The sequence below is a fragment of the Halichoeres trimaculatus genome, unplaced genomic scaffold, assembly GCF_033239565.1.
Source record: "Halichoeres trimaculatus isolate MK-OKI-2021-1 unplaced genomic scaffold, fHalTri1.1 fHalTri1_scaffold_18, whole genome shotgun sequence".
In the NCBI taxonomy this organism is placed as follows: Eukaryota; Metazoa; Chordata; class Actinopteri; order Labriformes; family Labridae; genus Halichoeres; species Halichoeres trimaculatus.
In genome coordinates, this window is record NW_027437196.1 from 19,830,826 (window position 1) to 19,849,055 (window position 18,230).

The window sequence follows — 18,230 nt, forward strand, 5'->3', positions numbered from 1 at the left end:
CAGCATGTATGTATAAGTTATTTAGTTATTTAAGATATTAGATTGATATAAAGCTCTACTCAGTGAGTGTTTGAAATATGGTTAACACAATAAATATTAAAACACCGGAGTAATTTTGTTTTTATTTAGTTTGTTCATAAATGCTTGTGTTATGTAAAACACATTGAGCTGAAGAGAGGGTTTGGAACATCATTAACAAAGAAGCTCTTCAGAACAGGATGTTCCCATTATTCCATTATAATCCCTCCACCAGACTTCAAAAGGCTGTGGTGTGATGGAGGCATCAAAGGTGTTTGTTTGGTGGATCAAGTGATCATATAACTCACTTGATATAGAAAAAAACTGGCTGTAAATCCTTTGTTTCCTCCCATGATTTCAAAACACTCTAAAAAGTAGCATACCAAGGTACAAAACAAATATTTAAATTTCTTATGTTTACACACTTAAGCTATCTTTTATACAAGACACTGCACTAAAGAGAGCTGTGAGGATGCTCATGGATTTTAAAGTTACAAACAGCAGCTGTGACTTCATCTGTCATTTTTTTTATAGCTGTTTTTTTTGTGTGTGTTTGTTTTTAGCAACAGATCTTACCAACTCTTACTTATCCCATTGTTCGGCATTATATTAGCTCATTGCAGCATGTTTTGGGTCGTAACAAAACCAAGGCATCAACAAAAGATGAAAGTAAAACATGATCTAATACCCATCATGCTGTTTGCACTGAGGCTCCATTTCTTTTCAGTATGCTAATTAGTTATACATGTAATTTATGTTTACATACATACTTTGCCTCTTAGTTATCTGTCACAAGTGCGTCACAATAGCCAACTAAAGCAAAACGTAACATACAGCCAACATGTATGAGGAGATCAGACACTCAGAGGAGAGAGGATGCTCCGCCTTCAAGCTTCATAACCCAGAGTAACACAGCTCCAGTCTGTCTTTGTGACACAGCTGAGACTGAGGTAAGAACACACTTTAACCCTTATGTCTTACATCTGATTGCTTTTGCCTTTATTTTTTAAATTTTCATTAAACTTTCTTTTTAGGCTTTCTGTTGTCTTGCTTTATTTTTTTTTAAAGTGCTCCCATTTTATTTATTGTACGGTTTTGACCACTGCTGTTTTTATGTCTTCCTCTGGTGTTCACAGTAACTGTCTCATGTAGCATTTTTATCAAATAAGTTATCTTTGTCTATTTAGAAAGTAAGATAGGGTCGGAAGAAGCTGACTTGATTAATCAGCTGAATCTGGACTATCAGATGTGAAATGCACACGAGAGCCACACTGGGATTAATCATGATGTTTGATGATGTTTGAGAGTAAGAAATGTTTGAATGTGAGGATTATACGAGAGGAGCTTTTTTTTGCCTAAGGTGAATAACATTTATCAGTTAGGAAGAAAAAAAAACACACATATACATTATTCATAGGAGGACACTTACGAAAGGATCAAGCGTATTGTGTGTGTGTGTGTGTGTGTGTGTGTGTGTGTGTGTGTGTGTGTGTGTGTGTGTGTGTGTGTGTGTGTGTGTGTGTGTGTGTGTGTGTTATGTGATCTTTCAGACAGAAAGCCCTGAGGGTTTGACAGATGACGACTGGCTGTATGAGGTTAACCCTGGAGCCTGAACATCGACTGATGACACAGGAGAGCAGACCCTGTGAGAGGATAAAAGGTGTTTTTTTTTTTATCACATGGTAGAAAAACAGAAAACCTCATCCTTCTGTTCTTAAACATAGAAATATGAAATTTATTCTCCTGAAAAAGAGATTGATACATGTGTTAACGTGTTGTCCATGTGGCAGATGAGCTTCCAGAGAGCCTGGTGGAGTCAGGAATGGGAAATGTTGATAAGGAGGAGGCTCTCTGTGCAAAGGATCAGGAGGAAGACCTTCTGAAGAAACCCCGCAGAAAAGACACACCTGTCCTCAACTCTCCTCCTCATTTACCAGGTCACTGCTCTCAGAGACACTTCTCAGATCTTCTTAGATCTGGAACTTTGATATTAATGTCGACAGGCAATCAAATTAATCAATTTTCCAGCTTTAACCAAAAATGAACGCTTTTATTCTTAAACAACTGAAAACCTTCTTTACCAATGGAAAACTACACATTTAGATTTGGACATTTGAGATTTTTGGTGTGGTTGTGTCACAAATAATTTCCTTGACTCCACTTTCTGGATCCAGTCTCGCTGCTATAACAGTCCTATCGTATTATGAATGCACTGCGGCAGTACCGAGGGCGACCACTAGGAGGAGCCTCTTCTCTTTCGTTTTGTTGAGTTCTACACGTGTGATCGGAGACAGCGTTCCTGACTGACTGAGTTTTTCAGCCGTGACGTGTTGGTGGAGGTTAGACCAGACCGTGCAGTCTTCATGTCTGCAGAGATTACTTGTTACAGTGGATACCTGGCGACATGTTTAGTTTTTCGTAAAATAAAACTAACGTGGGGAAAGTACCTCTCGGTCCGTTTACTGCCTCGTGCGGAGCTGCTATCCTGGACTAGCATTTAGCTCCACACACCTGCACCAACTACATCACACTGCCTTATTTGATGAGTTGGTGTTGATGTTGCTAGGTCTTAATACCCTATTTTCCTGTCGTCAGCTTTGTGTTTCAGCATTTACCTTCACAACAAACTGCCTCTCAAAGTCATCTCAGTGAATTTGCTTCACTTGTATTTTTTTTCTTTCCTTTCTTAGGAGCCAGAGTACTGAAAGCAGGGAAACAGATGGTGCACTTAGAAGATGAGGAGAATGATGTAAAGGATTAAAGCCTTGTTTCACATTCATTTTGTTGACAATAAAATTTTATGTTCAAACTTCATTAAAAGATTCTTTAACCAGACCTCTTATTTTTATCAACATTTTAAAGTTTTTCTGTCTTATCCCCTCCTGGAACAGAATAAAATTGAGTACAGTGAAAAAAGAAATTCTAAAAAAGTTATTTTTTATTAACAGTAACAAGCGGAGCAGTCAAACACACACACATTTCCATCACTGGACAAAAGCTAAAAAGAAGAAAATACTTCAGATGATATCTTTGAGGCATTTTGTGACAACTGGGTCTTGGAAACATTAAACTTGTTCTTTATTCAGCAAGTTTTGAACAAAGGCCCGTCCTCACTTTTACATAGAAAAGCAGCTCATTCTTCTTAAGATGTTGTAGCATCATTAATTTACCCTACATGAAACGGGCTTAAACTAAAACAAAAAAAATTAAAAAAGTGAGCAACTTGCATTTTTAAATGCATTGGCTTTTGTTTAATGGCTTTTAAAAAGACCTCTGGTGATTTTTTAAATTATTATTTTTTATGGTCACTGCATTTTGATGCATTTAAAATGACAAAATCACTAGAAAAAGGCAAAAGTTCAGGAGAAGATGATTCATTGCTTCAGTTGTTATTTGTTATCCTCTTTAGTTATGGAAAAACTCAGTTTACAGACAGTGAGACTGACACTGGGTACCTGACACCTCTTTTTACTACTATAATGTTTATTTCTGGTGTAGTTCTGGTTTTCTGAATTTAAGGCATTCAATATCATTAAAAAAAAGAGAAACATTATTGTTTCAACACACTGTGATATTTCTGAAAACAGTGTTCTTCAACTTTTTGCATCCATGTTAAATACAAAAAAAAAAAGGAATAAACTGTCAGTAATTACTTTTCAAAACAAGTGTTATGTAAACAATCCTCAGCTTCACTTACTTTTTATTCTCTCACCAATCTACAGCCATAGTTTGGTTCAAGGTTTCCTCTGCTGCTCTGCTAACTTGTGTTGTTGGGAAACTCCTCACACATGGGTTCAGTAACTTAACCTTTGAGACGCCAAACCCATCTGGCACCAGGCTGACATAGGCTGAAAAACTCTTGTATCCACTGCCAATTTAGAGTCATTCAAACCTTTAAAAACAGTTTTTGAGTTGTGGGAGGAAGCTGTGGACATGGGGGGAACAATGCGTGTTCCCCCCATGTACAGGAAATTCAAACTAGGTAAAAAAAAATAAAATGGAAAACAAACACAGTGGCAGGATAGACAAGGATTACGTTAAAATAAATTTAGATGAATGACTCTTACCAATTGAGAATAGATGAGAGTGGACAATGAGCGCAAAGGAGAAGCTTCTAAACAAATAGTATGACCTTAAAAATACCAAAGTTTAATGCACTGATTATGTTCACTGGTGGATTTTAAAGCAAGCAAAATTTCAATTCATTTAGGAAACTATTTAAAATCAAAACATACTTTTACAATATGACCAAAAAAGAGACATGTAAGATCTGTTAGATGTAAATGAAGTGAACTCATAAACAGAACAGAGTGTAGCTGGAGCAGCATGGTCTCAGTGACAGGATGAGAGTTAAACTGAGGAAAATGCTCACTATCATGGTTTGACATCTCTAATGCTTAATACTACCAGGTCACTTTCTGCGCCGCAGGGAGATGCGCTGAAGCCTCCTGGCTTTCCCCCTCGCGTCAATAGGCCGCATTTCAGTGACCTTTGACCTGACCAGCCGATAGGAGCTGGCACAGTAACTGGGTCTCTTGCAGTAGTGGATCAGAGGGCAGTCAGACGGCTGGTCTGTGGAAACAGTCAGATCTTAGTCAGCATTAAAACACTTTAGTTATCACTCAGTGTGAGGAAAGGTGGAGGTGTAGGAGCGTACCGTTCTGTGGCTGTTGTTTCTCAGCATGGCCTTCAGCGTCCTTCTTGGTGTTGTGATTTTGGTCTGACTCCTTTGCGGAGCCTTCAGCCCCTCCTGAGTTACTCCCTCCTTTTCCCTCTTTTGTTGTGGAGTCTTGTTCCTCCTCTTGTCCTGTAGCGTCTGTTTTCTTCTCCTCTTGTCCCGATTTAACAGCTTCAGCATTGCTGTCTGACTTTTTCTCAACGTCTGTCTTATTGTCTTCATGTCCACTCTCCTCTGCCTCCTTCTTGGTATCTTCCTTAAGGTCTGCCATCACCGGCACCATAAAAACAAACAAAAAAACAAACACATTCCATAATCAAGCAAACATAGATGTCCAAGAACTGAGCAACTTTGTACAAAATGTGAACTAGCAAACAGACTTTTTAATAACTGAAAGATATGAAGAGGGCAGTGTGGCTACCTTGGGCCGCCTGTGCTTTCCACGTGTCCCTGTTCTGACGAATCTCTTGGTTCCACGTCACCTTGAAGCTCTTGAAGTCCACTGAGGCCAACGAGCAGCAGCCCTCTGAGCCTGTACTCTTCACACTGGGGTTCTTACCATCATTGCTGTTAATACTGGTGTCACTGGGATAGCGCAGACAAGAGGGGAAAAACAAATAAAAACACACATTCAAATGATGTTTAGTTTACATGAACAGCAGCTTTATCCATTTACTGAACAATCAATCAAAAACAAATGTTTTTAGACTGAAAGCTAAAAACAAAAATAATAAAAATCTTTGTATAATCAGCAAACATGATTTTGGTCCATTCAAAAGAAAAACATGGACTTTCAAGTTTTACATCAGTCATACTAATGTAATGTCTGAATGAAATTCTTATATCTTAAAGACTTAACTTTTCTAAAAACCCAAGAGTTTTAAGTCAAATGTACTTATGGGCCCCTTCACTTCTCATTCATTGCTCTACACTGACCTCTACTGTAGAGCTGAAGTAAATCAAATGGAGGATTCAAAACGCTTGGATAAAAACTGCTCATCATGAAAAATGTTTGGGATACATTTGATTGGGGATAACTTCTTCTAAAGGAATCTGTCTATCTTTGCCCAGAGTGCCACATTGGTCAGGGTGGTCTGAGTCACCTGGGGCGTCTAAAGCCAGGCAGTCCAGAGCGAGAAGCCTCGTCGATGAGCGGTGTCACAATCTTCTCAATCATTTCTGTCAACACTGTAAATGTTGGCTCCACAATGAAGTCAATGAAACCTGCAGAACACGGAAACCCGAGATAAAGTAATCGTTTAAAACACAAACATAAGCATATATGTAAAAAAAAAAAAAAAGTACACAAAGAACACACATTTCCAAGAACATCTATGAGTATCACTACTTCAAAATTTACCCTAACTAAATTTCATTAACATTGACAAAAAGACATAATGAAGCATCTCTCTATACGTTAAACCTTTTGACTGGAAATTGAACCTTCTATTGTAAACACAAAAGGCGCAAACACATAAACAAAGATTTTATTTAGAGCTGAATATAGTTCAAGGAAATCTCAGTAAAAAGCCATTACAAGAAAGTGGTTGAAAAAAGAACCCCCAACTCTCATTGGATGGAAAGAAATTGTCAAAGAAATTCACTGTATGGAACAACTTACTTACTCTCTAAAACAAGCGACTGGAAGAGGTGAATTGGATAAGCAAAATTGGAAAACCTATATGAGTATGTAACAAGTTTTTTTTTTCTTTTCAAGCTTTTCATTGTAGCAAGCAACCATCTTTCTTCCCACCATGTAAATTCCTGGACTGATCGGACCCTTGAGGATTTTAAATCTTTCTTGGACACTAAAGAAATAAACATTTGCACCATTGCATAGCACAACTCCCCCTATTCTCCTTTTTGTTTGTACTTATTTATGTGTTTTGCTTTTCTCATTTTAGCTGTGTGAATGTGTTCATCTGTGTGTGTGCATATGCATATGTGTGTACATGAGTATGTCTGTTTGTGTTTGTGTATGTAAACATGTACAAATGCATGTGTGTCTGCATGGGTATGAATATACATATATGTACAAATTTTGTTACTATCTGACTGCTCTTGCTTCCTTCTTTTACAGTATGATATGATATCATGCCAGAAAAAAAAAATTATCTTACTCATTATGACCCTGTCTGTCTAAAAGTTGTCTGTTATATAATTGTTGTCAAACATTAAAAATTAAGTTTAATAAAAGAAGAAAAAAAAGAAAAATGAAATCTTAGTAAATCCATCCCCAACAGTATTACAGTCTTACCAATCTGGGACTGGGCCACCATGGTGGAGTTGCGGTCACAGAGAGGAGAAAAGGGCAGACCAAGCTCTGCCTCTTTATCACCCTGTAGAGATTTTTAAGATTTTAAAACCCTGTCAGATTTACCTAAGCAGGTTTAACCACACACACTACAAACAAATGTAATGCTTTGTTTCCATTTAACAAGAGGGGGAAAAAAATCATAAATGGATTAGAGTGACTAAGAAATGGCTCTAAGGGCCACCTGGGAGAAAACTAAAATTAAGTATTAAGTTTCTCCTATTGCATTCAGGAACATCACTAAAACAAATGTGGAAGTGGGACTGGACTCTTTTTGTGACATAACTTTCTTTTTTATAAACAAAAAGAATAGTTTGTTGAATAAGTTTAAATTGACCTGCAAACTGACCTATGGCTAAGTCCCACCCACAAATGCGAGGAGCCGATCACAGTGCGTATCGCCTTCCAATACAACATTCTCTGCCCGTACGTTCATTGAAATACATTGCAGAAGGTCAGTTTTCGTTCTGTCTTATAAGGTTTTTCTGAGATTTGAATTTTAAAATGGTCAAACTGTTCATGAGGTATATGCAACTCCAACAAAGTGTCCTGAGAAGCTGGAAGATGGGATGTGTTTTTTTACCCTTTCATAAGCCACATCTCAACAGAGAAAACTGTCTTCTTTGGATGGAGTTGTGTCGTAGACCACAACATTAACTTAATGTGAATAAAATTAACAAGGATGTCTTCATCTGTTCTAAAGTAAGCTGACATATTTGAGGCAACATGTCACTCTCTGGAAAAAATCTAAAGTTATCTTCAATGCTAAAACCACCACTGCTGGACTGTTTGGGATGCTCTCTCTAGCATTAGCTAAAGTTAGCCTGTCGCTAGCTCCTAGCTGTGTTTTTCATCATGTCTCTTTGTTTGTGAGTTCATTGGCCTGTTTTGTTCTAGCTTTTGTTCTTTGGTGATTGTATGTCATTGTTAGCTGTTGTCCAAGACTCTAGTTAAACTAATGTTAGCTTCTGTATCTTAGCTTCATTAACTTATCTGTACTAGCCGAGATAACAGCTTGGCAAACTTTGTGCTGAACGATTCAGTGAAAATACCATAGCCCCAAACTAACAGAGACACACTCTTAGTAAAGATGGTAAAAGCCGTTATATTTCTCTCTGACCAATGCTAATCCTCTATCCTGTCATCTGAAATGTTGATGGCAACGAGGTGTGGTTTATCAGGTTTGCTAATACCTGGATCCGTAAATTTTGCCTTGCAACCAAAGCTTTTTATTGACCCTCTGAACAATCAAATCATTCATGTATCCCTCCAATGTTAAGTTTGGACCCTTTTGGTGACTTCTAGATGACGTGATCTTTCCATTTCCAAAAATCATCAATACCATTCTTCGAAAGGTCTCCTACCATGTTGCCTGTCGTATTGCCTGTCACTAAATGTTCATTGTTTGTCTGAGTGAATGGAAGGGGTGTGACTTAGCCGTAGGTCAATTGTGTTGATTTTCCAGTAGCTTCCATGTTTTGTATCAATTCTTCATTCAGAGAATATACTAAAGAAGACTCAGGTCTAACTTCCGGGAACATTTTGGTGAATACCTGTCTGAAAAACTCCTCCAGTAGAGATGAAGTCCAGGTATGATGGAGCTCCCAGCGTTTGGCAGGATGGCTAATGTCAGCAGTGTGCAGCAGCAGGGATAAGGCCTTTGGTTTGTCAATCCTGTAAACACAGTCCACCTGTCAGTCTCACATACTGCTGCTGTCCACGTGTTTAAGGTAAGACATTTTTGGTACCAACATTTTGCTGCTTTGTAGTCCACCAAATGATAACATTTTGATTGGAAAGACTTGAAATTTTAACCATTCAGAGGAAATAGAAAGCAAATTTAATCATAAAAAGTTATGTCACTGTAAATTAAGAAGGGAAAGGTGGTGTGTATTTGGTATGGCCAAAGAAAAGCCTTCATGTTCAATTCCCCTTTACTTAATTTAGCACAGTGAGAGCTGCTAACATCAACAAAAGTTCGACTGAAACAGAAGTCAAACCAACTCCTCACACTTCAGGCTGCTGCAGGAGACTTTTCATGGCTTTGATCTGCTGAAAGTGGCAGGACATGTCCGTCGCTAACACCATCTCCACCACCAGGTTACGCAGTTCTCTGAAGAAAAGATAAAAAAGAGAGAAAAGTGTCACAACCCTGCTTCAGAAAAAAACTGACATACCTACAGAAGATCTGAAATTGACTTGGAGACAGGAGGCGCAGAGCTTTATGGGTATTGTCTCCTCTCACCTCCAGTCATCTTTAGAAAGACTAGAGAAGATGTTCATTTCTTCATCATCCTGAAGAAGTCGGTATGCCGCGCTGACATGGTGGTTCTCCAGAACAGCCCGGTCGTTGTACAACATGGCTGTGTCTGACCTGGAAATCACACAAAACTACATGAGTTTGGTAACTTATCTTGTTGTAAAACTAAACTGTTTAAATGGGCATGATTATATCGCTCACTACAGTGATAATTTAAAAAATCACAACAAGAACGTTGAATACTATCACAATGTTGTGAAAGTCTCTAAAAACATCCAAGGTTATTCTTTGTAACTGTTTTGACTTGACTGATGCATGTCAATTTTTTGTTAACCATTACATCTTATTCCAGGCAGCTGGACTTATTCCAGTCCTTAGAAACTGCCCTAAATTAAATACAATAAATAAAGCTGGGTTAAACTACCTGGTCTGAATGTGAAAGTTATTTGTGGTCCCTGTATGCTCATAGTCATGGATGGCAGCAGCAAAAATGATTGCGAATATCTCGAGCTCAGTAAGCCAATGCTGTGAAAGAGAAAGCAGGAAGAAGAGCAAGATGTGACAAACAGTCAAAAAGACATCACTTGTTAAACATGACTCATCTGTTTCTGAAATGCTGTAAGATAAAATAGCTAGCTAGGGATTTCAACTTGAGACCTCTGTGCCTTGGGAGGTTTTGTTAGTAACAGGGCTTCACAAAGAACAATGAAGTATCATAACCACAAACTGTCCCAGACCACCCTCTCTTGGCTCTGTTTTTGAATCGACACAATCCAAAACTTACTACGATGCCGGTCTTCAGCAGGAGGTAGTGAATGGTCTGTGTGACGTCAGCAGCATGCATCAAATTGTGGTATGGATTCTTGTGTTTGCTGTAACCCACCTCCAACGAGTCAGCAAAAGATATGAGAGCAGAAACAGGGACCTGGAATTAAGGTCACACATTAAAGATGTGCTTAAAAGCTTTAAATGGTGACATACTGTGTTTAAACAAGTCTTAAAAAATTATGCATTAAAGCCAGAGTATACTTTCATTTAATGAAAAAAACACAAAATTCTTGCATATACATGAACGACAGAAACAATTGATTAAAATTGAGATGGTGAGTATTAAGATGTTATCTGCCAATTAAATCTTGATTCTTCAGTAGTGACTATATCAAGGACATTCATTAAATGTTAAATTGTACACACGTTTTGAAATATTTAACTTATATATTTGTCATATCGACTTGAGTCTGATGCTTGATTCAATTTCAGACATTGTAAAGGGCAGAGAAGCTGAACAGTATTCTTCCTTATACTAACTTCATTAATAAAAACATACTTGTGACTGAAAAGAATATGTTTCCTTTTCTTTTCTCTTTTTGCATACCTTAAAACGATTGATCAAGTCATATCTTGTGAGCAGCTCATAGAGGACAAACTTCAGAGCATGGTCTCCGCTTGCCTCATTCAGTGCAAACACATTAAAGGACCATGTATCTACGTGCTGCAATAGACACATACAGACAAGTGAGTACACACATGTTGACAAACCCCATCCTTTGTTTGTTAGTTTACTACAGAGTCTTAACTATCTGAACTCATCATTTCAGTCTATGGTAGAAAAGTCCATGTTACTTGAGTGGAAATATGGGAATTGTCTTTAAAGACATTTAAAAACAGAAACATAGTGCACTAATCAAGTGCTGTGGAAAATGTATTGTTAGCCAACAAATGTCATACTAGTTATTGCTCTTAATGCCACTTAAGGAAACTCTTAAGGTTTATATAACAGGAAACTATACTTTAAAACTTTTATAAAATGATATTGGAAGATAAGATTTGGCAGATTTTTCAAGGGCCCAAACCACACACTTGGCTCTGCTGCTCATCCCACAATTTTAGCTTAAAAAGAGAAATATATCGCCAAGAAGCATTGTTATATTAATATTATTGATATTAATGATCAAAATATTTTTAAACACTTGGCATGACACTTGGCACTTTGTGGAAAACATATTAAATATACCACTGAATAAAAAAATAAAAGCTTGATCACTCTACTTTTGACTTGATTGGAAATATTTTCATCACAAATGAGCAGTTGACACACCTTAAGCACAGTGATGACATTGGGGGGATAATGAAGACCAGCCAAGTTTGAAGTTCTTCTGTACATCCTGTAGCACAGGAACATAAAAATATACACCAACACATAATCACAAAGTACAGGGAAAAAAAGCAACTCAGCCAACATACACACATAACACTTTATCATATGCTGAAGAATAAAACTTATTTGGGTCCAAAATTTCATGAGAGTATACATGTAAAAAATGATATTATGAAAAAAAGTAAAAAGTACAACAATAAAGTGTAAACATTAAAACATATAGCATACAGGACTGCTTCCTATCCAAGTGTGAGAAATCTCACATTTTTCTGCACTGAACAGAAGACTAACAATAAGCCAGAGTAAAATGAATCAAAACCTTTCCACAAAGATGCCAGCCTGTACTGCATGGACGATGCTGCGGAATCGTGGCTTGTCTTCGTTACGGCGCATTAGGCGTCTTTGTCGGGTGAAAGTGGAAGCCAGCCAGTCACGGACCTCTGATGGCACTGAGTCTGACTGAATGTCACTCAGCTCATCCTCTGGATCCAACAGCCGCCTGAAAAGACAAGCACATAGCTCTCCACAGCTCTCCACAGCTTGACTGAAGCTGATTCATCAACTACTGGGGCTGCAAAACACATTTCCATCACATGTCACGTTCAAGCCTTTAACATTAACATTCATGTTCTGATGGCAGAGGCTGCTCACAAAACTGAAAATCTTTCTGTCACACACATACACACTGGTGTCTATGGAATCGGGGCAAACTGGGGTCGAGTGTCTTGCTATGATTTTTTTCAAAAAGCATCCTGCTACTTGGCTGTTACCACAATCCCCCAGTTTTTTGAAATCTGTGTCATTAAACCGTCAGCCTAATCATAAAAGCTCTGGATTAAAGACTGTTAGTGGCACTTGCTGCTCATTAAAATTTTACCCTCTGTACAACATAGTTTTACAGCTTCTTTGAGCAACTGCTATATTTTGTAGCATGGCAGCAGAAGGGGACAGAGTTCATCAAAAGTTAAACTTTGTTTTCCACTGATCCAAAAAGATGTCAATTCTGGTAACAGTTTAAACATTGAATACTATATTCTAAGTCAAAATTAATTAACGTAAATGTGTTTTCTTATTTTTGCCCCACATAGTAAAACTATTAGCTCTGCTGCATCAATACGTACTCTGGTTTGGGCTATGCAGAGATTTCCTCAGCTTTTGGAGCCAGCCTCCAGTGGATACTCGTAGAACTGCGGGTGTCTGTACTCTGCATTTACTTGTATGTTTTCACCCCCAGAGGTCGCTATGTAGTAATGACCATTCATTGCAAGAGAGCAGCATGCAAGAGCTGAACTTTGCACTTCCTTAACTTTTTTCCCTCTACTTTAAACTTTGGGTAAATAGTTTGACAACAGAACTGCCCTGACAGTTTCTTACCTTGTTTCCTCAACGTATAGAGATTCAAGGACTGAGGCAGCATACTCAAGGTTTTTCTTCAAGTCCGCTACAGATGCTTCCCCCCTCTCAAGCTGCTTCACAAGACAACGCAACCTGCAACAAAAAGTGACCACACCAATATCAGCGTCACCAGTTCACTGAAGCTACGCCACATTGTTGTGCCCCCTCAGGTTGGCTCAGACAGGGGATTTGAAAATGACCGTTTCCCTCAAGTCCCGAGCACTAACGAGACTGATGATTGGACTGAAATTAATTGTCTACACAGCACACATACATGCATAGAAATAAATGTGTCAAAGCCCAACCTGATAGCAGTCTTTCCCATGGCGTCAGGTGCATCTGGAGTTGGCAGGTCATCAGCTAGGATCTCCTCGCTGCTTCGTGGGTCCAATGGGACCCCTTTGTGTTCGGTGAGGCCAGCATGGGATAAGACAGCCGTGCATAATGCGTTTTGAGACCTTGAGCCTAAAAGTGTTTAGAAGAGAAAACAGTGTTACCCAAATGACACAGATATTGAAGCTATTTTTTAGCACCTAAGGATCATAACCAGTGACACACTACTGTCAGACCAGATGAAAGAAATGAACTGAACAGAGATAAACTCACGTGTGAAGCGGGCCAGTGGACGGAACTTACTTTCTCCAGTTTCGTTGGCAACTGTGAAAGAAATATTTGGAATTTTCTTAGCTTTTTATCGTCAGTTCAAGACATTTATTAACATGGTTTCAGTTCCCATTCTTTGCCTGATCCAAACCTTTACCTTCAGTGCACCTGTGCTGAGGACGACTTAGCAAATGACCTGAAACAAATGTACGGATGTGAATGAATTTACAAATTCACAAATCAAAGGCACACCAGAACAACTGGGAGAAAATTGCCTTTTTGTGCTTTCTTTTTACCTAGCCTCATTTGGAGTTTGGGGACAATTCACTTCACCACAATTAATTATAACGTGCTTAAACTGTAATTCAGTGGGAGGGTCTTTTTTGCTACAATCCATGCATTAACTATATCAGTTGTCCTTTTATCAGGGTCGCAGGGAGCGCTGTAGCCTATCCCAGGTGCCATCGGGCAAAAAGTGAGGTACACCCAAGACAGATCTACAGCTTATCACAGAGATAACATGTAGAGACAAGCGATCATTTAGCCCAACACACATTAACAAACTCTAAACAACAAACAGCTCTGAGTGACAAGTTAAACGGCATATTTTCAGACTTTGGGAAGAAGCAGGAAAACCCAGAAATAAACTACTGATGCTCTGCTGAGTCAAACTAAACATAAAACAATCCGTCACATCTTTAAAGACAGGCATTTTTGGTATAAGAATTAAGACAGCACTCTAAATGTTTGTCCTATTGCTCTACTCAATCAATCCTTTACACAAACAGGCAGGGGATTATCTTCGTATGGCAAGAGGAGCTGGTTCTTCTTCATATGTCAGTTCTGGCACGAAACATGTTCTTATTATTCTAAATGTTACAGAACATGCAAAACTTAAGAAAAGAATACAAAAAAGTGGAACAGAGTTGTAGTTAAGTAAACACTTTATCAGGTGTGGCCCCTTTGTCATGTGTGTTTTCTGTTTGTTGTCTTTATCCCTCCTCATTCTTACAAGTAATCCATGTTACCAAGTATTCCTTGACTGTGTGTCCATGTTTCTGTCCTGTTTTTAGTTTTGTTTTATATCTTGGTTTGTGGTCCACAGGTGCTCCCTGTGTTCTTTGAATTTTTTTTTTTATCTTCTTTTTTTTTCTTCCATTAAATCCTCTCATTTATCTCAACTTGAGTTCTCTTGTATTTTATTTTTGTTATGACTTCTTGCAGGAAATCATGTAAGACTTTATGTGGTAATGAAGTCTGTTAAGTAGTCTGTAATACACAAAGGATACCATAACTATCAATGCATTAATTAGGAAACTATAAAACTGTGACACTTTATTACTCCAACATTAAATCAGAGGTAGCCAGGAGAGAAGAACTGGAATCTGTGTTTGTGTATGTGTGTGTTTGTGTGTGTAATAGGGGGTGAGAAAGAGAATGGAAAAATAAAGTGGAGTGAGAAAGTGATGATTGGGGGATAAGAGTGTGGCTGGAATCAGACGTAAAGGATGAGATAAAGTGCGGCCAGATTACGCTCTGTGACACAGGACACTTCATCAGTGATAATGACTCCCTGAGCTAAGCTCCCTAACAACTGATAACACACACACACACACACACACACACACACACACACACACACACACACACACACACACACACACACACACACACACACACACACACACACACACACACACACACACACACACGTATATACACATATTTATTTGCACCAGCCAAATGATGTCATTGTCATTTTCCTTCTCCTCTGGTTTCCATAGAGACAGCAGTCAGTAAACACTCAGGTACACACACACACACATAAAGTACATGGCCTTCTCTTCTACTTATACAGACAGACCTGTTTCGCAAGAATATTTTAAAGAAGGCATCTTAATTATAAACACAAACAATTAAAGATACATTAAAAAATACAATACCTTGTGTACAGTATTTTATTTAAATGCTTAGACTTTACCCATTGTTATTGATGAATGACATTATCAGACTGCTACAAATGTAACTCTGCAGCTTCCTGCTCTGGAAGATGGTTTGCAGGTGGAGTGGCCTTGTTTTAGGTTTTTAGAGATGCAACAAAAATACTGCTCTCTCTGTTACTATGCAACCTTCTTCAGCTAAATTTTACTCCAGAATATTCTCAGTTTTTAACACCACCCTGTATGCGACCTTTGGACACAGAATTCAATGGAACAATGACACTAATGTGTCCAGGTGATGGTTTGTTGTCTGCTTTAGATCCTTGTCACTTTCTTCAAACTGTGAGATGCAGCATGGAGAAGAATGACGTTGTAAGTGTCAATAGTTGAAATTAAGAATGCCGACATAAAGCTTGTCTGACCAAGATGTCAAGTGCTCCAAACCTTCCACTTGCACATTTCTTTACTACTTTAATACAAGAAAAACAGATGTGTGTTAAAGGGTTACTGAATCATGATTTCTGCCCTTTTGTCAAATACTGTCAGGAGATGAGATATGTCATCCAGTGGAAATATTGGAAACATTTTTTAAAAAGTGCTCAATATATTTGACTAATTTTGTATAATTACTTCAAATTTTGTATGTTGTTCTTTGTTTGGAAATACTTAAGAAAACAAACAAACAAAAAAACCTGATGCATTACTATAGTATTTTTCTCTCTGGAAGTTGGCCAGTGTGCCAGACTTATGTTTTTCTTCTGGTAAATTTGGACTCTTTTGTCTTCATCTGACGCACCTGCCTGAGGAGTGGATGTGCGAAGATCTGTGCTGTTATAGAAATACCTAGAAATTCCTCAAAGCCTATCATGATGAAATTAAATCACACGAGGCCGAAACATATGCACAATATTTGAGGGCCTGTTTTATTTTTATGTTTTATTTTGCCTTCTGTGTACATATATTGATTTAGTTTGGATGTGGAATACATGCATACAGGGAATGAGCTCAAAGAGAAACTTCTTCAACTTTCAAACAATCTGATTCTTCACAAATCTTCACAAATTTTAACTGTCCTCAACTTTTTGTACTCAACAATAAAAAAAATCTCAGGGTGCTCTGATGCTTTAAAATTAAGGACACAGAATGTTTGGATGCTTTTTGAAACTGCAGTAATTACTGTTATTAAATGCACATGAAGCATGTGGATGTAGTAAAATTTGGACAGATCATTAAGTTAGCATTCAGTCATTCCTGTAACTCAGGCTTCCATATAAGTAAAATGTTATATCTATTTTTAAGCTTTATTGACAGTGAATACACATTGAAAGCTGCAGGCTTGCTTGGTAACACACAGATGTAATTAAGTGTTAATTTTTGGTGGTCATGGTTTACCCTTGTTTGTGCTTGAACAAGGCACAAGAGCAATTTGAGTTTTCATGTAATAAAGTAACCCTTTTCAGGCTCAAACAGATTAAAAATGATTTATTTTTGCTATGAATTGGACCATTCTGTCTGCTTGCCTTCTCATGGTGCTGTTTCCAGCCTTCACTAAGGGGAGAGATAAAATCTCTACACTTAAATATTCCCCCAACATTAGATTATGACAATATTTATCACTCCCTTGACAGGAAACTAGCAGACTGTCTGCCTTTTTCACTGAGAGTTAGTGGGAGACAAACACAGTTTCATCATCACCATAACAGAAAATCTCTTTAACATAAACTCAACAGTCACCTGATGACTGTTGGGCTTGCACACCATGCAGTTTCTACAGCATTTAGTCACTGTAGAAAGCACTACCAACTAGCCAGCTATACTAGCCCCACACCTGTAGGAAAAAAACAGAAGTGCAGTGGAAACAGAATTGAACATGTGGGTGCAGCAGCGCAGAGTGAATGACTGGATAAAATACTTCAGCCTGAAAAGAGAAATGCTGTGTGCACAGAACACATGATAGAGATCTCACAGAGAAATGTGTCTTATGACAGTGAGCACAAATCAAACACAATAAATCTTAAGTAAAGAGATCCATCTGTTCAGCACACAGCAACATCTCACTCACACACACACACACACACACACACACACACACACACACACACACACACACACACACACACACACACACACACACACACACACACACACACACACGCGCGTGCACACACACACCTCAGTTCAACAGTCTCTTACCAATAGTGAAGCTGAAGCCATCAATACTGAAAGTGGCACTCCGACACTTTTTAAATCCCTGTTTTTTAGACGTCTGTTCTGTCATTGCAGCACTTGAAATGTACTCCTCTGCTTTCTGTTTGTCAGTGGATGAGTGTAGAGAGCAGAACACTGCTTCCCAGGAGAGGACTGAACCCAGAGGCTGTTCCCCTTGAGTGGCTGTTGCCCTGGTAGTGCTTGTAGTCCCGCTGGAGGCTGGAGGTGGTGTGAAGCTCTCGGCAGTCGTGTTCAGGAAAAAAGCTGGCTTCCTCTTCTGTGCTCCTCATCCCTCAAGGCCACAGTGATCCTGCAGGAGCACTCACAATAGCAGCTCTCTCACTCTGTCTCATTCTGCTTCTGGCTCCAATCACAGCATAAGATATACGTCTGCTCCTCAGCTGGCCATTTCCCCTCTTCACTGAAGCTTGTAGATTATTCTCCTGCTGATTAGCTCTGTTGTTCCCTCCTCTCTGCCTTTCTGCCTTCTTTTGACTCTAATGGGCTGCACTGAGTACACCTAAATTCCTCTTTACAATGTGTTGCTCACAGGATACCTCAAATCTATCTATTTCTCACAAAAATATGAATGTGGTGATGTCACCATATAACTAAGCTGGTCATTCATCCCTCTGTATTACCCTGTGTTAATGCCT

General features: G+C 38.6%; 2 protein-coding genes across 2 annotated transcripts; one reads left to right on the forward strand and one right to left on the reverse strand.

The window, feature by feature from the left end:
* Window positions 1-894: 894 nt before the first annotated feature.
* On the forward strand, window positions 895-2,858 carry ppp1r17 (protein phosphatase 1 regulatory subunit 17). The gene is made up of 4 exons (XM_074693864.1): window positions 895-968; window positions 1,569-1,678; window positions 1,809-1,955; window positions 2,709-2,858. Exons 2-4 carry the CDS (start codon window positions 1,594-1,596, stop codon window positions 2,777-2,779), a joined length of 303 nt encoding a protein of 100 aa, XP_074549965.1. The 5' UTR covers window positions 895-968; window positions 1,569-1,593; the 3' UTR covers window positions 2,780-2,858.
* An 80-nt stretch (window positions 2,859-2,938) lies between these two features.
* On the reverse strand, window positions 2,939-18,230 carry pde1ca (phosphodiesterase 1C, calmodulin-dependent a). Its single transcript, XM_074693980.1, has 17 exons — window positions 17,560-18,230; window positions 13,430-13,480; window positions 13,129-13,288; window positions 12,803-12,916; window positions 11,748-11,927; window positions 11,369-11,435; window positions 10,646-10,762; window positions 10,055-10,195; window positions 9,695-9,795; window positions 9,256-9,384; window positions 9,022-9,123; window positions 8,564-8,684; window positions 6,954-7,035; window positions 5,800-5,920; window positions 5,118-5,281; window positions 4,676-4,960; window positions 2,939-4,590 (listed from the first exon to the last, which is right to left on the reverse strand). The coding sequence occupies exons 1-17, from the start codon at window positions 17,642-17,644 to the stop codon at window positions 4,430-4,432; spliced, it is 2,181 nt and encodes a 726-aa protein (XP_074550081.1). The 5' UTR covers window positions 17,645-18,230; the 3' UTR covers window positions 2,939-4,429.

Bases quoted from the DNA above. Each gene is read 5' to 3' on its own strand.
- ppp1r17 (XM_074693864.1), top strand. From the start codon at position 1,594: ATGACGACTGGCTGTATGAGGTTAACCCTGGAGCCTGAACATCGACTG. The intron at 1,679-1,808 runs GTGTTTTTTTTT...TCCATGTGGCAG, and splicing joins ACCCTGTGAGAGGATAAAAG to ATGAGCTTCCAGAGAGCCTG. The intron at 1,956-2,708 runs GTCACTGCTCTC...TTCCTTTCTTAG, and splicing joins CTCTCCTCCTCATTTACCAG to GAGCCAGAGTACTGAAAGCA.
- pde1ca (XM_074693980.1), bottom strand. From the start codon at position 17,644: ATGACAGAACAGACGTCTAAAAAACAGGGATTTAAAAAGTGTCGGAGT. The intron at 9,124-9,255 runs GTGAGAGGAGAC...TCTTTTCTTCAG, and splicing joins CTTTCTAAAGATGACTGGAG to AGAACTGCGTAACCTGGTGG. The intron at 8,685-9,021 runs GTGAGGAGTTGG...CTGTGTTTACAG, and splicing joins CTCCTGCAGCAGCCTGAAGT to GATTGACAAACCAAAGGCCT.